This window comes from Macaca fascicularis, chromosome 13 (genome assembly GCF_037993035.2).
Source record: "Macaca fascicularis isolate 582-1 chromosome 13, T2T-MFA8v1.1".
NCBI lineage: Eukaryota > Metazoa > Chordata > Mammalia > Primates > Cercopithecidae > Macaca > Macaca fascicularis.
In genome coordinates, this window is record NC_088387.1 from 51,099,481 (window position 1) to 51,121,412 (window position 21,932).

At 43.7% G+C, this 21,932-nt stretch overlaps 1 protein-coding gene across 2 annotated transcripts; it reads left to right on the forward strand.

Moving 5' to 3' along the window:
* Positions 1-3,608: 3,608 nt before the first annotated feature.
* Positions 3,609-15,784, forward strand: FIGLA (folliculogenesis specific bHLH transcription factor). 2 transcript variants are annotated; one of them, XR_010580666.1, is made up of 6 exons: positions 3,609-3,842; positions 6,455-6,607; positions 8,313-8,537; positions 14,028-14,080; positions 15,422-15,456; positions 15,712-15,784. XR_010580666.1 is itself a non-coding variant. In XM_005575646.3 (5 exons), the coding sequence occupies exons 1-5, from the start codon at positions 3,612-3,614 to the stop codon at positions 15,725-15,727; spliced, it is 660 nt and encodes a 219-aa protein (XP_005575703.3). In that variant the 5' UTR covers positions 3,609-3,611; the 3' UTR covers positions 15,728-15,784. The 2 variants fall into 2 exon arrangements, 1 of the variants encoding a protein (XP_005575703.3); XM_005575646.3 differs by lacking the exon at positions 14,028-14,080.
* Positions 15,785-21,932: the final 6,148 nt, after the last annotated feature.

Below are 21,932 nucleotides of genomic sequence, written 5' to 3' on the forward strand. Positions count from 1 at the left end.
GTTGTGGGAGGGACTCAGTGGGAGATAATTTGAATTATGGGGGTGGTTTCCCCATACTGTTCTTGTGGTAATGAATAAGTGTCACAAGATCTGATGGTTTTATCAGGGGTTTCTGCTTTTGCATTTCCTCATTTCTCTTGCCACTGCCATGTAAGAAGTGCCTTTGGTCTCCCACCATGATTCTGAGGCCTCCCAACCATGTGGAACTGTAAATCCAATTAAACCTCTTTTTCTTCCCAGTCTTGGTTATGTCTTTATCAGCAGTGTGAAAATGAATGAATACAGATGACTTGCCTGAAGGTCATACAAATGCCCTGCTGCAGAAGGTCCCTCTTGACAGCCATGGCCCTCTGCCTGTAGCCCCCACTCTCTGCTTCATTTTCTCAGCTCTTCTGCAAAGCCACTGAAGCTCACATGGCTCGGCACTTCCCAGGGCCCCTTCATGAGGCTGTAGGTCTCTCTCTATGTTTTGTCAGGGCTCCGAAGCACAGCAGCACCAATGAGAAGCTCCTGAGCTAAGGGGCTCTGGGAAGAGAAGGTCTTTGGCCAGTTTCCTGGGGACAAAGCCCAAGGGCAGAGTCTCTGTGTCTATTCCTTTTCTCTGTTCTCTGTCCTCTTTCTGAGATACACTTTTGACCCTCTTTTAACCCTGCTGGTGGTGTAGCCAATACACTGACCCTAGCTCATGTTTGGTGGGGGTGGAGGAAGACAAGGCCCCCAAGGGAAGTGAACTTGGTTATGTACAGGGATTGAGCAAATAAGTAATTACACTGATGATAATGTGAGTCAAGTTTCTCATTGTTGGAGAAGGGAGTTATAAAAGCAGATATGGGGTGAGCAGTTAAAAAAAAGGAAAGCAGGGAAACTAGAGGGAACCTGAGGTGTTTGGTTAGAGTTGGAGGTATTAGTGTGAACTCATGGTTTCAAATATATACGTACTTAGATACACAGATATAGCTATACGTATTATATGCATATATACTTACCTACATATGTGTCATATCTGCAAAAAGGGCTTAGAAGCAATGACATCCAAAAAGGAATGAGCAACCAAGCATACAGATCTTGGTTTCTAAATCCTAACTTCCACTAAAAGAAGAATAGACTGATTCCTGGGCTGGAGCTGGGAAAATTCAAGAAGCACCTTCCTGGTACAAATAAGAAAGTGCACAAAGAATGAGGGGGTCATGAAAACGACAGAGAAGCCAGCTTAGAGGGCCTCCCATAGGCCAAATCTGGGACAAATTGAGCATTAAAATAATGATGTAAATAAATTACATCCTGTGAATAAAACAGAAATTTATGGGCCCATGCTGACATAAATACAAAATGAATAAATGAATGGGAAGAAGGGAAAGCTCTTCTTCACAGTAGAATGCTAATCATTTGACTCTAGTCATGGTGCTGGTTGATTCAGGCAGGAGTCAACAACGGATGAGGAGTATCTACACACACACACACACACACACACACACACACACACACACTATATATATATATATATATATATATATATATATATATATATATAAATATATATAGAGAGAGAGATGAAGTCTTGCTCTGTCGCCCAGGCTGGAGTGCAGTGGCGTGATCTAGTCTCACTGCAAGCTCTGCCACCCAGGTTCACACCATTCTCCTGCCTCAGTCTCCTGAGTAGCTGGGACTACAGGTGCCTGCCACCACACCCAGCTAATTTTTTTGTATTTTTTAGTAGAGATGGGGGTTTCACCATGTTAGCCAGGATGGTCTCGATCTCCTGACCTTGTGATCCACCTGCCTCGGCTTCCCAAAGTGCTAGGATTACAGGCGTGAGCCACCGTGCCTGGCCCACAAAATATTTATCAATTTATGGTGAAAAAACCTGACACCACCACCTTGACCAGGCAATTAAGGTTAACATCACCAGTGGTGGGGCAGATCAACCTCATGTACTTCCTGATGTGATGCACTGAGAAGAGCCCAGCATCATTTATACGGAGTCCCTCCATGAAGGCATGGCTGGGGTCTGGACATAAGCAAATAGCAGACAGCCCCAGGTTGAGGGACATACTACAGAATGAAAGGCCCTTACTCTTTTAAACTGTCAAGGGCATGAAGACAGGACAAGATGGAGGAAATGGTCCAGAATGAAGGAGAGTAGAACGATGACAACAAAATGAAACTTGTACTCCTGGATTGGATTCCAACCAGAAGGGAAAAAGACATTGTTGAGACAGCTGGTGGTACTTGGATGGGGTCCATGGATTGTATGGTAGCATAGTACCGATGCTTACTTCCTAGTTTGAGTGGTTGTGTTGTGGTTGTGTGGAAGAGAGGCCTTGTTTAGGGGGAATACCCACTGGAGTATTTAGAGGTGATATGATAGCAGGTCTGCAACTTAAAAACTTTTAAAAAAGAATAGATCAATGGATGCAGCTAGACGCCATTATCATAAGGGAACTAACATAGGAACAGAAAACCAAACATTGCACATTCTCACTTTATAAGTGAGAGCTAAACATTGAATACACAGGGACACAAAGATAGGAACAATAGACACTGGGGTCTGCTTGAGGGGAAGGTAAGAGGGGGGCGTGGGTTGGAAGGATACTCATTGGGTATTAGGCTCACTACTTAGGCCACAGGATCATTCGTACGCCAAACCTCAGCGACACACAATTTACCCACATAACAAACCTGCAATATACCCCTGAACCTAAAACAAAAGTGGAGAAAAAATATTTTCTCAGACTTAAAAAAAAAAAGTATTTTTATACTTGGAAGGATTTTACAGAGGGCTTCCAGAAACATGTCTGATTTCCAGTTGCAAGATCAGAATGTTCCAGTTATATTGATAACCTCCAGAGAAACAAACTCTCATGAGTAATCTAGTCAAAACAGAAGATGTAGCTAATTATTTCTAAAATACTAAATTGTACTCTACTATTTAACAAGTTCGGGATCGCTATTTTCCAGCACATCTTCTGAAGTAACAACTGTGTTTGGCTGTGTTGACAATAAAGGTCTGTGTGGAAAAGGGAGAAAATGAGTAAAACGATGTATCCCCCCACTCGCGAAAAAAGAAAATAGTTCAAATAGAATGGAAAAAGAATAATGAAAATGAGAATATTCACAGAGAGAAAGAGGGCAATGGAGGAAACGTGAAAACTTAGTAAGTAGAGAGCGTGGCGAAGGGGATACAGGAGCTCTTAGAAACTCTTCTTGCCATTTTCTCTGCAACTTTTATTTCAAAACGAATTAAGCTTTGTGACTATCCATCCCATTTTTCCGTATACACATATCCAGAAGCTCAGGCCCCAACCCAGACTGATTAAACGGGAATTTGGGGGACTGGAACTGTGGCAAGTGGATTGAGAAAAACACCACCACCACGCTGCCGGCAGTTCCAGTGTGCAGCCGGTACTGCGCTCCAGCCCTGCCGATTCGCACCTGTGCGGCTGGTTCAACGCGATGCCTGGACGCAGCCTCCAGAGAGCAGGCCGGGATTGGAAAACGCTGGAGGAATGAGTGCAGGTGGTCCAGCCCCGCCCCCGCCCCGCCCCCGCCCGCGCCTCGTGCGGCCCCAGGTGCGCCGGTGAAAGCCCGGCCTCAGCGGCCTCCACCTCGCCATGGACCCAGCGCCCGGCGCTCTAGATCCCCGCGCCGCGCCACCCGCGCTCCTGTGCGCCCCGCAAGCCGAGGTGCTAGAAGACGTGTTGCGGGAGCAGTTCGGGCCGCTGCCCCAGCTGGCCGCTGTCTGCCGGCTCAAGCGGCTGCCCTCAGGCGGCTACTCGTCTACCGAAAACCTCCAGTTGGTGCTGGAGCGGCGGCGTGTGGCCAACGCCAAGGAGCGTGAGCGGGTGAGGGGTCCCCAGGGTCGACGCTCGCTCCCCCCTCCCACTCCCTGCTTCACCACCAAACACTTGGTCAACACCCGGGGGCCCACTCACAGCCCACCCCCGCTCGAGGCGACTTCGAGCTCCCGAGGCCTCCCGCGCCCCCAGCTTGTCGGGAGAACGGCAGTGGCCTCCTTCCTCTGCACCTCCGTGCAGCTGCTCGTTGGCGGCCGCTGCGTTGGTCGCCTCGCCCGCTAACCCTCCAGGATTTGTGCAGGACCCGGGTCCGGGAGGGGACAGAGGAGGGGCCCTGACAACTTCAAAAATGTCTCCCTGGGCAGGTGTTTTAAAAGCTTCGCGCTCAGGGGGTGAACTTTCATCTCACACCATAGGCTCTGGTGGGTGCTTGGGGCGCACAGGGATCCCCTTCGCTCCTTTTTCTTGCTTTCTGCATCTCGGCCTCGAAGCACACACGAGGGTGAGGAGAAAGGGGGGCCTGACGGAAGTGACTTTTCTTTTTTAAAGTAACGAAACACGACGACCCAGTGTGCACCCAAGACTCCCACTCAACTCTGTCAAGATAAAGTGACTTTCCCAGTCGAGCCGCAGCAATCTCGCAAACGGGAAGGGTCCTGGGGGCCGTGGTTGGAGCGGCACCTGCTGGTAGATTTTACTATCTCTAACGAAACTCAGCCCCAAACTTGGGAGACATGGTCTCCTTCCTAGCGTTTGCATTCTACGGGTTTGGCTGCAGCAGAGGCGAATCTGGGAGAGGGAAGGGTGAGGGGTGGAAGAGGGAGCAGAGCGCACGTTCAGGCCTGGAACTGCGGAGAGAAATTCCGCCGGGGGCTGTCCCTAAGCACCCCAGGCCTTTTAGAAATGTCCCAGAGAATCAAGTAGGAACTTTGCAGGGAGAGGGCAAGCGGAGAAAGGACGACAGGAGAGTAGGAGACTTCTCTAAGTCTCCTGCTTTTACCGGTACTAGACTCTTGATGGCCAGAACCCTGTGATCTGATTTGGTGGCCCTACAAAGAGATTATGACCTAATAGTTTAAGTGGTCCTTCCCACTAGGAAGGAATTGTCTTCTCCAGAGAATCAGTCCTGGTTTTATCCACTAAAACACTAACGAGCTGTATTATTCTTTATAATGGTAAGATTAACACACTTGGAAAAGACAGAAATGACTGAAGAGGTTAAGCGACACTCACAACACATATAACTACTGTGAACATTTTTGTGTATATCCACCCAGTCTTTTTCTAGTTTTGTGTATTCATATATATATATATATAATTTTACAGAATTGTCATTCGGTACATATTTGTGTAATTTTTTCACTTAACATTATCAAAAGCATTTTCTTATATTCTTAAGTATTCTTTCAAAGAATAGTTTTTGACTGCATAGTCTGTCCAAAAATGGACCATAATGTATTCATTCTCTTATTAGGCATGTTTGCTCTTTGTAGCTTTTTACTGATACCTATCGATGTAACTCTATGTGCGTGTCTGATAATTTCCTTAGAATAAAATGCTGCAAGTGAAATTACTGAGACTTAAGGCATATACAATCGAAGTTGCCCAATTGCTTTCTAGATAGGTTTACTAATTTCTATCCCTTCTTACAGGTCTAGGACTGTTCTCTTTTTCATGCTATCCCTGATCCAGGGTATGATAAAACAAAAATGTTACCACCTTGATACATGAAAAATGGCATCTAATTTCTGTTTTAGTTTGTAGTTCTTTGATTATTAAATTCTTTTTATACACTGACTGGTTGTTGTATTCTCCTGTGAATTGGCCAACTATGTCCCTTGCCTGGTTTGCTCCAGGTAGGATATACTCAAAATATATTGACTTTGTGGTATAGTGGGAGCCAGTTCTCCCAAGGCCTGTGTCTCCCAGGAGGGTGACCATCAGAATTATAGGCCTTCAGAGACAGGGATTAGACGCTGGAGAATAGAGAAAAATAAAATATGAGGAGCCTTTCAAGTCTCACCAACTCTCTGGATTCTCACCCTTGCCTCTATATCATTAACTCGGTGGGGAAAGAGGTTGAAGAGCTGATAGCTCAGTGCTTGATTTGACAAGTAGTTGTACATTTGATTCATCAGCAGCAATACCACTTCTTGAGGACTTCCTATGTGCCAGGTTTGGGTGAGGTATCTTATGTGTACATTATATCACTTAATCACACCCCACCCCAGAAAGCTTTAAGATATTTTCCATTTTGCAGATGAACAAACTGAGGCTTAGTGATGTGAAGTATTCCACGCACTCTTGTAAGTGATAGACCTGGATTTTAAACCTGGGTATAGTTGACTCAGATTTTGGCCACTCCTCTACTGCCTCTGCATTATGATACAGCGGGTACGCTCTCAAAGGAAAAGGAGTGAGGTCAGCATGAACATGAATACACCTTGCAGCCCTTCTGCCCATAGTACCAAGTTTATGCCATTCCCTCTTCTTTTACTATGAACTGCACTGCTGGTGGAACAGTGACTCTTTGGGGCATATGCCTGTTTAGATTTGCCCCTCAGACAAGGAGGCTGTGGAAAAAAACCCCTTCTGTAGCTTGGGGAGATGTCTGTACAAATTGGCTTCTCTGTGTGTCACTGTGCCTTTTTGTTTTCTAGATAAAAAATCTCAACCGTGGTTTTGCCAAATTGAAGGCACTTGTGCCGTTTCTTCCCCAAAGCAGGAAGCCCAGCAAAGTTGATATCCTCAAAGGTGCAACTGAATATATCCAGGTTCTCAGTGATCTTTTGGGAGGAGCCAAAGACTCAAAGGTAAAGGTGTAAGATTTTAGAATAATGATAGCCACCATTTATTAGGCCTTGTCTGTGTACGAGACTCTGTGCCAAGTGATATATGTATACTTTCCAGTTAATGTTTATAACAATCCTCTGAGCTATTTTTATGACCCTCATTTTACAGAGAAGGAAAACAAAATATAGTTAAGGGCCACACAGCTATGAAAAGTCAGGACTGGGATTTGAACTCAGATCTACATGAGCTTTGGAGTTGAGTCTCTGACCATCTATACTTGCCTATGGTCACTGTCCAGGGCACCTAGTTCCTGACTGTTGAATCTTTGATAGGATTTCTACAGCTGGACATAGGAGGGGGCTTTCCTAAAAGCACTGTGGTGGTTTCCCTACAGTAGAATGCACATCAGACAGGACACAGGAAGGTAGAGGCATTTCTTTCCCCAAGGGACCTCTCTTAGAAGAGACCCTCCCTGAGGCCAGCTGAAGAGCTCAGCAATGGTCTGGTGATACCAGTCTCATGGGATCTTGCAACCATTCAGCAGGAATGACACAAATGGCCCTGTAAACTGAAGTATCATAGTGTCACCACCATTTTCAGAGTGGGATAGCTCAGAAGTGTCCATTAGGCAGAGTAAAGTGTGGGCTGGTTTTATGGACTTGTTCCAGGGAGAGGCAAATATTGATGGTCTGAAAATGAATCAGTCATCTGGGGAGACAAAATAGGAAGAGAGAAAAGACCTTAGAAATGAGCCCTAAGCAACTCTGTTGGTAGGAGGAAGGAATCATCATTAGAATGTGGCAAGAAGGTAGAGGAACAAGATGGGGTCATAAAATTGAGGAGGAGAGAACCTTAGGAAACTAAAGGTGAGGAGTATGAGAGGTTACAGAGAGGCTGAAGAAGGCCAGGACTGGAGAAGGCACCATGTCTAGCACTTGAAAGGTGAAAGAGAATTGGGCTGGGCATCAACTTGGAGGAGACTGAGGGTGCATGATTGGTAAATATCTGGAATCCAAGCAGATTCAGAGGAAAGTGGCAAACTTCAAGTCCATTTAACCTAGCAGTTCCAAGTGGGAAGAAGAACCACCCCTGCCCCCCCACTCCCCTACCCCCTGCCCCCCCCCCCCAAAAAAAAAACAACCGCAGAAAAGTTGTTAGATCAAGTGAAGGTCTTTCCTAAGTAGAAATTTGATCATGTTTAGGAACAGAAGGGAGACACTAGAGGGAAAAGAAACAATTATCCTAGAAATTTGGGGCAGAAATCTCCAGGTATATCATAGTACCTTTGAATATTTTTTTCTTCTCCATTAGTCCTAGCCAGGTGACTGCTAGGAAGCTACATTCTGCAATGGCAGGAGTGGATTGTCCTGCTGGCCAAACTGGTTGGATTGTGGTATGGTCACAGTGTTTGGGCATGTGCAGGTGGCTACCTTAGTTTTTTCTTGCGTGTTAATTGTGTAACAGAAGTGCTTTGTTCGTTGTAAAACATACAATCTGTTCCATGCCATAATATGTTTAATGCAGTTACCTATTGCATAACATTTTAAGATTATAGGAGAACAAAATACGGTCAATTGAACAATGCTTTTCTCTCCATGATAACTTAAGCATTGCCCTTATCACTTAAATGAAACCTCATCCATTAAAACTTTGAAATGTATTGGTTTAAGTCATCAGAATCTTTCTGTCATATTATACTGTTTGACAACTAAGTATGGTTTCCAGAAACAAGACCCAGATGAGCAGAGCTACAGTAACAACACTTCTGAACCACATATATCCTCGGCTAGAGAGCTATCAAGAAACGTCACCCAACGTATCAGCTGTGCTTTCGGCTTGAAGAATGAAGAGGAAGGGCCTTGGGCAGATGGTGGCAGTGGTGAGCCGGTGCATACTTGTCGCCAGGGTGTGATGTCTACGACTGAAGTTATCTCCCCAACCAGAAGTCTGGTAAAATATTCCTTCTTAAATAGCTGTACAGATATCAAAACCGTAACATGTATACTTTGAGATATGAGTAATTTTTCCATGCTAAAGTGTGATTAAAACAAGATAACTTTATGAAAGCCCTTGGGTGGGGCAGTGGGGTTTACTAGTTTGGGAGAATATTTTGTTTCTAAATTAACTGGTAAGCAGCTCCAGGGAAGGGGAAACTCCTCCAGAACCACCCAATACAGACCTAAGTTTATCTTTTAAATGATCCTATTTAATCCATCGAAAGGTTTTCTGGACTCCGTGGTCTCCAGAAAAAGAAGTAAGTAGCTTGCCATACATAAAGATGCATGCTTGGTGATACTTTTGTGTGTGTGTCTTGGTGGGGGTTGGAGCCGGGAGGGTGGTGCTGGTTGTAAGACAACATTTTAAATGAAATAAAGCAGTTCATTGTCTCTTACTACTTTGTCAACTAAAGAGACAGCTGGAAGTGGCAGCATGCTTCTCCAAGTCCAGAAGTGGACTTTTTGCCCTTGCCATGAACTGGTATACATAAATGAGGCCCCCTGCTCTATCCTACCCAGCAACACAATTACTATTGAAATAAGAAAGGTGTATAGGAATGTGCAGTAAGCATGCCGTAACAAACATGTTACATGGTATGATATAAGGGACAGCGAGGGCTGTGGAGTCACAAATGGTGGTTGGAGGGAGGCAGTTTAGGGGAGCAGTTGAGAGTATGCTCTGGGAACAGACTGCTGAGGTTTAAGCCCTGGTTTTACCACTTGCTAGCTGTGTAATCTTGCATGAGCTACTGAATGCCTCTAATCCTGTTTTCCCCATCTGAGCAATAGGTATAATAATTGTACCTACCTTGTATATAAGATAACTAACTTCAAATGATATCATGTCAGCAAAGTATCTGGCATAATACCTGTCATGTCACTTGGACAGATACCAAATTTTCTTGACTCACGAGCAATCAACATTGATTAGTGAGCAATAATGGGCCACAGGTATTCCAGCTTTGTAGCCAGTGTTTCGAGTTTTCTCACTTGGCTCTCACCAATGTTGTGCTCTGATTTGAGGTCCTACAGGCTTCTTGCTGGCTGGTGGGGGCGGGAGGGTGGGGAAAGCGGTGGTGGGTGGCCTTGGCTTCCATTTCTGATTTGATTAATGTGTTCTAAGGATTCATTTGTGCATATGCTCCGTCTAGATTTTCATATTCTGACCACTTGAGATATAAGATTTCCCAGGCCAGTCAACTCATAGGAGACAGAATTTCTGTTGCTGCTATGTAAGCTGACATGGAATGACTAAGACCAAGAACAACAAAAGAGTGGGGCCAGGTGCGGTGGCTCACAATTGTCATCCCAGCACTTTGGGAGGCCGAGGTGGGCAGATCACCTGAGGTCAGGAGTTCCAGACCAGCCTGGCCAACATGGTGAAACCCCACTGCTACTAAAAATCGGGCATGGTGGTGGGCACCTGTAGTCCCAGTGACTCAGGAGGCTGAGGCAGGAGAATCGCTTGAACCCGGGAGGGGAGGTTGCAGTGAGCTGAGATCATGCCACTGCATTCCAGCCTAGGTGACAGAGTGAGACACCATCTCAAAAAAAGAAAAAAAAAAAAGTGAAGAAATGACCTGATCTAGACCTCGAACCTGACTATCTAAGAAGAGTAATGCTTCTGCAAATGCTAGTATCAAGGTGAAAATCTGACTTGCGCTTAATCCTCATGGATCCTCCTCAGGTAGGTATCATCATGTCACTCTCATGGTGAGCCACCTGGCTACACCTTCCTGCCAGTCCTGTTGGACCCGGGCTTGGGCAGGAGCCTCTGCGGTAGCAGAGCAGGCCTGTGCTTGGCAGTACTAGTAGCAAGTACGTATGATGGGAGGTCCTGGTTTTCCGAGGATAATTGATCCTGGGCATAGGCCATGTACAGTACACTAATTTAGAGTGGGGACTAACGTTTCCTAGTAAAAGCCAGAAATGTTCTGACTGGAATTTTCTTCAAAAAAGGGAATAAAACACTTAATTTTTCGTCTTTTTAGCCAACCAAGTTTGTTGTTAATTGGAAGAGTGCTAATTTGTAGAATGAACCAAGGAAGACTCAACATTTGAGATTTTTATAGACAGTGCATGTCACTACTGTCAAGTATGACTTCTGAGGCCTGATCGTAAAGAGTGCCTTTTTTTTTGCAGAAGCATTCCAGAATTTCATCAGTTTTGTCAAGAATTTTTCATCCTTTTACATTCAAATCATTCTTTTTTGTTTGTTTGTTTGTTTGGTTTTTTGTTTGTTTGTTTATTTTTCTGAGACAGAGTCTCGCTCTGTTGCCAGGCTGGAGTGCAGTGGCACGATCTTGTCTCACTGCAACCTCTGCCTCCCGGGTTCAAGCAACTCTCCTGCCTCAGCCTCCTGAGTAGCTGGCTCACACCACCACGCCCCGCTAATTTTTGTATTTTTAGTAGAGATGGGGTTTCACCACGTTGGCCAGGCTGGACTCGAACTTCTGACCTCATGATCTGCCCACCTCAGTCTCCCAACGTGCTGGGATTATAGGCGTGAGCCACTGTGCCCGGCCATTCATTTTTAAAATTAAAAAAAATTAGTCTGAAACAATAGTCAACTTATAGAAAGTTTGCAGGTGCAGTACAAAGAACTTTTTTCCTGATATGTTTGAGGGTCAACCTGATGTCCCATCACCCCTAAGTCTTCAGTGTACATTTCTTACAAACAGGACATTCCCCTGCGTAGCCACAATGCAACCACTAAGTCTGGGGATTAATGTCGTGTTACTGCCATACAATCCTCAGGTCCTATTCAAGTTTCACCAGTAGTCTCAAAAATGTCTCTTCTAGCAAAAAGACCCAGCTGAGAATCATGAATTACATTTAGTTGCCATGGCTCCTTCAGTCTGGAAGGAGAGTTTCTTGGTGCTTCTGTGACTTATAACCATGTCACGTTTGGAGCTTACAGGCCAGTTGTTTATTATAGAGTGTGTCTTGATCAGCATTTGTCTGTTTCCTTTAGATTAGATTCAGATATGCATCGTCAGCAGGAATAACAAAAGTGATGCTGTTTTCTACTCATTGCATCCTGTTACATGGGGCAGATTTTGATTTATTCTATTTCTAATGATATTCACTTTGATCACTTGCTTAAGGTGGTGACTGCCAAGCCTTTCACTTTAAAGTTAATCTTTTTCTTTTGTAATTAATGTGTATTTTGTGAGGAGGTGCTTTGAAACTACGTAAATATCTCATTACTCATCAAACATTCTACATTTATCAAATTTGTAATTTAGAAATAATTATAGATTCACAGGAAGTTGCAAAAATAGTACAGAGAAGTGCTGTGCATCCGTAGCCCAGTTTTCCCCAATGGTTGCATCTTCTGTAACTATAGTATAATAATATCAAAACCAGGAAATTGACATTGGTACCATGTATGCATAGTTGTATGTTGTTTTATCACATGTGTGGATTCATGGAATCACCATTGCAATCCAGATGCAGAACTGTTCCATCACCACAAAGATCTCCTTCATGCTGCTCCTTTATGGTCACACCCACACTCTGCTCCCAACCTTCTATTCTTCCAAACTCCTGGACGTCACTAATCTGTTCTCCACTTCTATAATTAATCTTGAGAAGGCTATAAAAATGGGACCATACATTATGTGACTTTTAGAGATGGTCTTTTCCCACTCAGATGGGCTGCCTCTATATGTGGGTGCCATCTCACCCTGCTTGGGCTCTGATACCACCTCACTTTGGGTCACTGTGGCTTCTCACTACCTAACTGTGACCCAACTAATGACGTTAGTACTGAATTGTTCAGGAGGGAGAAGAACTCGCATTTTCTTTGAAGTACCTATTGTGCAGCCGTCTTTCTGTCTAGTTTTCTCTTTGTTAACATTTATCTCTGAGATATTCTATGTGAGTTGGGCAATTATTTAATATCACCTTTATTAACTTTATAAAAAGCTTGCATTTTACAATCAGGAACCAGGATGGGCTGAAGATAAAAAGTGTCCAAGGAATTGATGCTCAGGCTGACCTTTATTTGACAAAAGGATCCTCATAAAGTTTAGCCCAGCTTTCCTGAAGGGGTGATTCCATAAGGTTTCAGGATCCTGACCAGACTAGAGAACTAGTGACAGTTAACGTGGCTCATTGGACAGAAATGCTAATATCCAGAGGAGCTTAAGATGTGGGAGGCAGGCCCTCTCCAGCTTCAGTTTGCAGGAGTGGTACTCTTTTCCCTGCCCTTGATGAGGACCCAGGGAGTGAAATCCTGGTGGTGGCAGGGACGGGCATTTTGGGGGATTTGGAGATGGGGTCAGAGCAGGCTGTACAAGATCAACAACATTCCTGGGAGGCAAACTCCTGAATGAAGTACATGAGAATCTGCTGATGACAGGGATGGAGATTAACTTCTGGGGCCAGAGCAGGTTCACTAGGGGAATGAATTGGCAAGTATTCATGCAGACAGAGAGGGCCATGAGCCATGTGAAGCCACAGCATATGGTGTTGGTAGGAAGAAAAATTAATTTCAAGGTCCAGGAGAGGCCTGTTGAAAATTAGAGCTTCGAAGTGTAGGTTTTTGCCGTATTGGGGTTGGCGTTGCTAGATGGCAGGGTGTTTGCTGTCTTGCCATTGTATATTGCTTCTATTTGCCACCTGTGGTTGTGCTCTGGCATTTCGGATTATGCATGGCTCTAAATTTCGTTCAGAGTTGCCAGTGACCCTGTAGAGACCATGTCTCTAGACAAAGACCACCCTCAATTTTGGAGTGAGATGCCAAGAGCGCTGGGGCTTGAGGGCCTTTGGAAAAGGACATATGGAGAGACATAGTGTCTGTTCCAGAGGCTTGGGTATGCTGCCAGTGTATACTTCCAAACTCTGGCATGTCATGGGAAAGCTCCTGGAGAGAGTTTCTGGGAGAAAGAAGCCTATGTGGATGGTAGACTCCTACCACCCCTATTCCAAGTTGTGGTAATCTGTGAAATTAGTCACTGGGGACATTTCTTCCTATAGCATTTTAAGCTCTGAAATGAGACGGTTTGGCTAGTTGGGATGAATTAATTAGCACCTTGGGAAAGCCCTGAGCCTCCTTCTTCTGTCGTCCATCTCACATCCCCCCAGGTAGTGGCTCTATGCGATGGTAAAAATTCTACCACAGTAAGTGATGGGTCTCCCTTTGCTTGAGAAGAACAGTCATCTGCCCCGGGGTTCACTGATAGCCTATGGGGCATATTCTGATGAGATTAGTCAGCCCAGTATTTTCCAAAGTTGTTTCCTTTTTAATGGGGTGGGTGCTTTCTGGTTTGTCCTAGTCCTCCCCACTCCTTACTGCACCACAGTAGCATATTTCACCTGGTAAGGTGTTGGGTTTTGCTGCCCTGGTCTAAGGGCACAGTGGCTTAGGAAGGCTGCTCCAGTGACTGCATTTATAGCCCTGGGATTTTACTGTGCTCTCTGTACTTTGGGGATTTAGGTTCTGATGCTGTGATGGTGCCTATGCTTGTAGTTCTCTGGGACTTTGGAAAGGTGAGCCTTGCTTTTCAAATTATTATAGGAACAGGGACTGAGCTCTAAAGCTGAGTGAGCAAGGATTTCTATTTACCCCCATCTCCCTCACCAAGCCTGGCTCAGTGGGTGGAGGAATGTACGTTGGATAATATGTCAAATTCTGCAGCCACACTGCCAAAAATTGGAGTGTGCCTGCCTTCATAAAGACATTAAGCTACAAAATGGGTTTCTATTCTTCAGACTACCCTCTTCTTGGACCTTAAACTCTTTGGCTTAGATGAGACCAACAGCCAATTTTTAATGAGCTGTGACAATAAAGACAACATTTATAAACTTTGGCAAGTTTTCTATTCTCATACTTAAATATTACATTTCTGAAAATTTCCAGCTAACTCTCAAAAACAAACGAAAACAAATGTTCTAAAATACACTAGACTATAGGCAGTATACAGTCATCCTTTAATCCTTCAGGTAAATATATATGAATTTGTCTCTTAAGTATAAAAAATTCTAAATATGTAAAAAATTAAAATTTATTTTAAAAATAAAGCTTCTAAAGCTAAGTCTGAACTATAAAACAAAAGAAAGGTTGATCACATGTATAGTGGAAAGACTCGATCAAGATTAGAAAAAAAAAGCTAGTCGTACATATTTTGTGTCAGAGACTGTTCCTGGCAGCATATACATATTAACTTATTTAATTTTCACAACCACCCTGTGCTATACAAACAATTATATCCATTTTACATGTGAGGAAACTAAGGAACAGAAGTAACTTGCCCAATATCGGCAAGTCAATGAAGTGTTGGGGTTGGGGGGATGTGGGTATAACAGTGTTAAGTCCTTTTTAATCACTTTTGTTCTAACAAAGCTGAACCTTGAAATATAAAGGAGGGTGGACTAGAAAATAGATAAATGTTTAAGGCTAAGTTAAAGCATTTGATTGCAGTGCTTTACCATCCACAGTGATATATACTTAATGGGTTTCAGTATCCAAACAGCCTGACCATGACTTGAGTGGCTTTATTTTTCAGTCATGGGTTTCTTTTTTCTTCAAGTTGAGTGTTTCAGAAAATTGAGCAGAGACAAAATGATCTTGCCACGCTAGTAAAACCACTGATGGAAATACACTAAAATCCTTCCAATTTCTTTTCCTTTGCAACTAAAATTAAAAAATTATCAGGTACGTAACATTGTGTGCCTGTTCTTGATTTTTCTATCACTGGCATGTTTATGTGACCCATTAGGTGGGACAATTGTCTTACTGTTGGCCACTATGGTCTCAGTTTTTTTGTTCTCATAAACGTGACAAATAACTGATGTGTTTAGCCCTTTCTGTATTTTGTATTGTTTTTGCAGGATAGATTCCCAGAAGTAGAACTGCTGAATCACAGGTAGGTCACTCTATAAGTTGATGCATCGTGCCAGTTTATAACACCACTGGTATAGTAAGAGTGCTAATTCCATCACATTCTTATCAGTGACCTCTATTAAAAGATGGACTCTTAATGGGTAAAAGAGTGGTATCTTTAAATTTAAACATCTTTGATTACTAATTAAATTTTTTTTTGCATATTTCATTATTGTATTTCTTTTGTAAACTGTTCTTATTTTTAACTATTTATAATGGAATTTTTTCTGTGTTTCAGACTTCCACAAGTATGAAAAATGAAAAGGCCCAGGGTTACCTTCTGGAGACAAATAAATGCAGTCTTGAAAGTTTTGGAGTCTTTTTTTTTTTTTTTCCTCTCTTTAGCGTTTCACTCTTATCACCCAGGCTAGAGTGGCACAGCACGATCTTGGCTCACTGCAACCTCCGCCTCCCAGGTTCAAGCAATTCTCCTGCCTCAGCCTCCTGAGTACCTGGGACAGGCATGCACCACCACGTGCAGCTAATTTTTGTATTTTTAGTAGAGACAGGGTTTCTCCATGTTGGTCAGGCTGGTCTCGAACTCCCGACCTCAGGTGATTCACCCACCTCAGTCTCCCAAAGTGCTGGGATTACAGGCATGAGCCACTGTGCCTGGAGGGAGTCTCTTTTTTAAAAAAGAAATTTTGCAATAATGCAGAGTTTAACAATTACCGTTTTAAATAGCCTTGCCTGTCTCAAGTTTACTCCACTCTACTTTCTCCTTAACTTCATGCTTCGAAGAAATAGGCTTCAGGGGCTTCAGCCTTTGCTTCCAACTCATCATCATCCTCTGGGGACCTACATCTAATATCTTTCAGTCCATCTTTTTTTCATTGCTTTGAGAAATAAGTGACTGTTACCCTTCCAATAGAAATTAACTTTAATAGAAATGCAGACTTAAGCTAGAAGAGTTGTAAACATTGGCCAATGGGGGTGAGAGTTTTCAAGGGTTTTTAAATACCCAGCTAAGGCCAAATGACACCTTTTGTGCAAGGTAGACAGCCAAGCACCTTGAGCACAAAGACTTCATCTTTGTAACAGTTGCTCACAAAGACATAGTACTTATTATATGCTGGATTCTGTTCCCTATGCTTTCCATGTGTTAACTTGTTCTTACAATAAGCCTAAGATAAAGGCATAATTATCCCCGTTTCACAGATGGGAAAACCAAGGTACAGAAAGTATCATTAGCTCAGGTTGCCATAACAAATACCATAGACTGGGAGGCTTAACAACAGAAATTTATTTCTCATAGTTCTAGAGGCTGGAAAGTTCAAGATTATGGTATGGCATTGTTCGGTTTCTGATGAGGGCTCTCTTCTGGGCTTGCAGATGGCTGCCTTGCCACTGTGTCTTCGTATGACAGAGAGATAGCTAGCTTTGGTTTCCCTTCTTCTTATAAGGGCACGAATCCTATTGGATTAGGGCTCCATCCTAATGACTTCATGTAATCTTAATACCTCCTAGAGACTCTGTCTCCAAATACAGTCTTATTGGGGATTAGGCTCTCAATATATGAATTTTGGGTGAACATATGCTGTTCATAACATTCTGCCCCTAGCCCTTCCCCCAAATTCATTTTCTTATCACATGCAAAATATATGCATTCCACCCCAACAGCCCCCAGAATCTAAACTCATTCTCACATTAAAGTAGAAAGTCTCATCTAAATATCTTCTAAATCAGGTATGGGTGAGACGAGCTATGATTCCTATCTTTCTCTAGCTGTAAACCTCTGAAACCAGACAAGTTATATGTGTCCCAAACACAGTAGTGAGACAGGTGTAGGATTGACATTCCTATTCCAAAAAGGAAAAATAGGAAACAAAGGGTTGATGGGTCCCAAGCAAGTCCAAAACCTATTGAAGCAAATCCCATTATATCTTAAGCCTCAAGAATAAATCCTCTTTGCTTTGATGTAGTGTCATCCTTGTGGCTTGGCAGGGTGACCTGCCCTCAGAAACTGAGGAGGAGCTCAGCTCTTCTCCTCCCCGTGTCCCCCCGCCCCGGCCTCACCAAAACACACACACACGCACTGAGTGGCAGCCCTGATCTCTGAATTGCCTTTGGGGTCATTTCTTTCTTTTGCTTAAATAGTGCATGTTTATAGCCAAAGAGTGATATGGTCTAGTCCTATAGAATCTGAGAAGGCTGACAGCTTACCTTTATTCTTTCCCACTTTCTCTGTCCTCTTTCTTTCCAGGTATCAGTGTCTTTCTGGTATAATCCTGTCGGTATTCCTGGCTTCAGCTGAGATGGCTAATTAGGTATACGAGTCACACTCATGATCTGTTTATCAAATGGTTGCTCAGCCACACCCTTAGTGATCTCTTAGAGTAAGCTTTCTCAATTTTTGCAATATGGATAGGTTAAGAAATTTTCCAAGTCCCCAAGTTCTGTTTATTTTATTTTATTTTATTTTTTATTTTTTATTTTTAAGACAGTCTCTATCACCCAGGCTGGAGTGCAGTGGCACAGTCCTGGCTCTCTGCAACCTCCACCTCCTGGGTTCAAGTGATTCTCATGCCTCAGCCTCCCAAGTAGCTGCGATTGCAGGCATGCATCACCACACCCAGCTAATTTTTGTATTTTTAGTACAGATAGGGTCTCAGCTGGTCTTGAACTTCTGGCCTCAAGTGATCCACCCACCTCAGCCTCTCAAAGTGCTGGGATTGCAGGCATGATCCACCACACTCAGCCTCTGATTCCTTTTTGCTTTTGATTTCTTCAGTTCATCTCATGTCTCCTGAATTTTACTATAAGCAGTAAGGAGGACCCAAATCTCACCTTTAATACTTTGTTTAGAAATCACTTCTGCTAAATATTTAATTTTATCACTTGCAAATTCTACCTTCCCAAAAGTGCTAGAATGCTATTCAGCCAGATTGTTTGCCACTTTATAGCAGGATCACTTTTTTTTTTTTTTTTTTTTTGAGATGGAGCCTCAATCTGTCACCCAGGCTGGAGTGCAATGGCACAATCTTAGTGCACTATAACTTCTGCCTCCCAAGTTCAAGCAATTCTCATGCCTCAGCCTTATTTCTACCAACATTCTGTTCCTGATTATTCTCTGAGAAGATGAATGCTTCTCTCCAGCTCTCCTGTTTTCTTTCTGAATGCTTACCAGAAATATCTTTAACATCCATATTTCTACCAACAGTCCCTTTATGGCAATCTAGGCTTTTTCTAGCATAAATCTTAAAACTCTTCCATTTTCTATCAATTACCCAGTTCCAAAGCCACTTCTAGATTGTTAGGTATTTCTTACAGCAATATCCCACCCTTGGTACCAAAATCTGTATTGGTGGTCTCCAGAGAAAAAGAACCAACAAGAGATTATATATTTATTGTAAGAAATTGGCTAATGCCTTTATGGAAGCTGAGAAGTATCGAGATCTGCAGTGAGCAAGTTGGAGATTCAGGAGAGCCAATGGGATGGTTGCAGCTTGAGTCCAAAGGTCTGAAAACCAGGAGAGCCAATGGTTTAAGTTGGAGTCCAGAAGCTGCCCACATTAGGGAGGACAATCTGCCTTACTTGGTCTGCTCAGTCAAATGTTAATCTCATCCAGAAATAACCTCACAGATACACTGGGATATTTGATCACAGCCTTTTCCTTTCCCCCACCTTAAAGAGTAGCTTTGTTGGCTTGTCTACTGGGCTTTGGGTCCCTTGTCTTCATCGGGGGAATGGTGTAAATGAAGAGAAGGAAGGAGAACAGAAGGCGAGACTAGCTGTATTAGTTTGTTCTCATGCTGCTAATAAAGACATACCCAAGACTGGGTAATTTATAAAGGAAAAGAGGTTTAATGGACTCACAGTCCTGGCCCAAAATGGAGGAAGAGCAAAGGGACGTTTTACGTGGTAGCAGGCAAGAAAAGAATGAGAACCAAGCAAAGGGGGAAACCCGTTATAAAACCATCAGATCTCATGGGACTTATTTACTACCACGAGAACAGTATTGGGGAAACCACTCTCATGATTCAATTATCTCCCATTGGGTCTCTCCCACAACACGTGGCAATTATGGGAGCTACAATTCAGGATGAGATTTGGGTGGGGACACAGCCAAACCATATCACCATCTTTATTAGAGAGGAAAGAGAGCTACCTACAGAAGAAAAGCTCTGGAAGGTAGGAGAAGGGTTAGGAATTCCTAGGATAACTTCCACTGGTGTAGGACTACATTGAACAAAGAGGATGAGAGAGAATTTCCCCTGCTCCCTCTCCTTTCCATCTATTCAGTGACTTGCAGAACTTTTCAAGGCATTGGCAGTGGGATTATTTCTTTTGAATGTGGCATTGTATGGAACTGGGTCTTGGGGTAAGGATGAGGAAGCCCTTACTGATGTGAGTTGTACACGCCCTAAGCGGAATTCCTCAGAATCAGAATGAGAGCCATCTACTGGTCTAGTTGCCTGAGGGGCATTGGGTAGTAAGAGAGTCATGGTACCAGAAACAAATCCCTGGGTCTATCTGAGGTATCAGCTTCAAGTTTCAAGACAGACTCTGAAAGCTTTAGCACATTCTAGGAATAACAACTCCAGAATAATAAGTCCTGCTGGGCAAGTGGCGATCATAAAAAAAATTGTGGGCTGGTAGGAGGAACTAGTGCACTTAACATCTGGGTCCATGAAGTCCTGCCCCAGAGGGACTTACTTGTTATCAGGGCTCAGCATGGTTCTATCCACAGCTCTCCAGGTCTGGACTTAATGTGATGGTGGGAACTGGAGTCTGGGGCTCTCTGTCTCTGGAACTACTCTGGTTATTTTCTGGTGTGGCTGGGGTTACACTGTCTGGTTGTCTCAATAAGTAATAAGACCATAAGTGCTTTCACTTGACGTCCCATTTTGTCTACATGACAACCTTGGCCACGTGGAGGATGTATTAGTTTTCTGGGGCTCCCATAACAAAGCATCCCAGATGGTAATGGTAAACCAGAGAAATGTGTGGTCTTACCATTCTAGAGGCTCAAAGTCTGAGATTAAGGTGTAGGCAGATATGATTTCTTCTTGGAGTGTAGATGGCTGCCTTCTTGCTGTGTCCTCATATGGTCATCCCTTTATGCCAGTTTGTGTCCAAATTTCTTACAAGGACATCAATCATACTGGATTAGGGCCCACACATATGACATCATTTTACCTTAATTACTTTTTTAAAGGACTTAGCTCCAAATCCAGTCACATTGTGAAGCACTGGGGGTTAGGGCTTCAACACATAAATTTGAGGGGGATGCGATTCAGCCCATAACAGAGGGCAAGTGCTGTTACCCTCACTTTATAGCTGGGTAAGGGAGAATAAGGGGTCAGGGTCTTTCCTAAGTCCACATGCTCCCTGGGACTGAGATTGGAGCCCCAGGCCCTGGACTTCCAATTCAGTTCTCTTTCCAGAGCAGCATCAGCCATAGAGGTGAACTTTCATTTATTGGGTATCTTCAGAACATCTAGACTTACGATTTATCAGTGGTCTTCCTTTGAAAGCACTATCTTCCCTTCCCTGCCCCATCTTAAAGTGGGTTCCCCTAAAAGTAGATTACGATTTGAGTGTAAGTTGGGAAGCAAGCCCGGGAAGCACCTGAAAGGGAGTGGGAAAGTGATATAGGGAAGAAAAGTCCACAAAAGATGCATGAGTGAGCAGGTAAGTTGCTGTTGTGGGCAGCTGGGGCTCAATCCTGCTGAGGCTCTCTGGGAGACAATGGAGACCATTGAGGTATTCTCCCAACTCTCAGGGATGAGTGAGCCAGGCTGTTTATCCACAAACTCCTAATGGTCATTGGTTGAGGGCTGATCCCAGGGGTGTTAATTTCTCCAGTATTTCCAGCATGCCCTAGAAAAGGTCACTGATAAGCATGCCTGGGCCTATAGAGTGCTAAGCTCCCGTATTAGTTATCTATTGCTGTGTAACAAATTAATGCAAACCAAGCAACTTAAAACAACACATTTATTATCTCATGGTTTCTGTGGCCAGGAGTTGAGTCTGGTTTTACTTAACTGAGTCCTCTGCTTCAGTGTCTCTCACAAGGCAGAAATCAAGGTGTCAGCAGGGCTGGGTTCTCAGTGGAAGGCTTAACTGGGGAAGGATCTGCCTCTAAACTTATGTGATGGTTAGTGGAATTCATTTCCTCTAGGACTTTTTTGGACTGAGGGTCTCAGTTTCCAGCTGGCTATTGGCTGGATGTCACCCTCAGTTCCTTGCCATGTAGATCTTCCAAACATGGCTACTAATGAAAGCATGCAGGTCAAGAAGCCAACTGAGGCAGTCTGCTAGCAAGACAAAGAATCTTATGTGATATAATCACAGAAGTGAACATCCCATTACCTTTGGCTTATCCTGTTGGTAAGAAGTGAGCCACAGTCGTGCCAGCACCTAAGGAGAGGGTAATACACAGGGCATGGATACCAAGAGGTAGGGCTCACTGGGGCACTGCCAGTGTCTGTTGCACTGCCAGCTTCTCTGTCTAC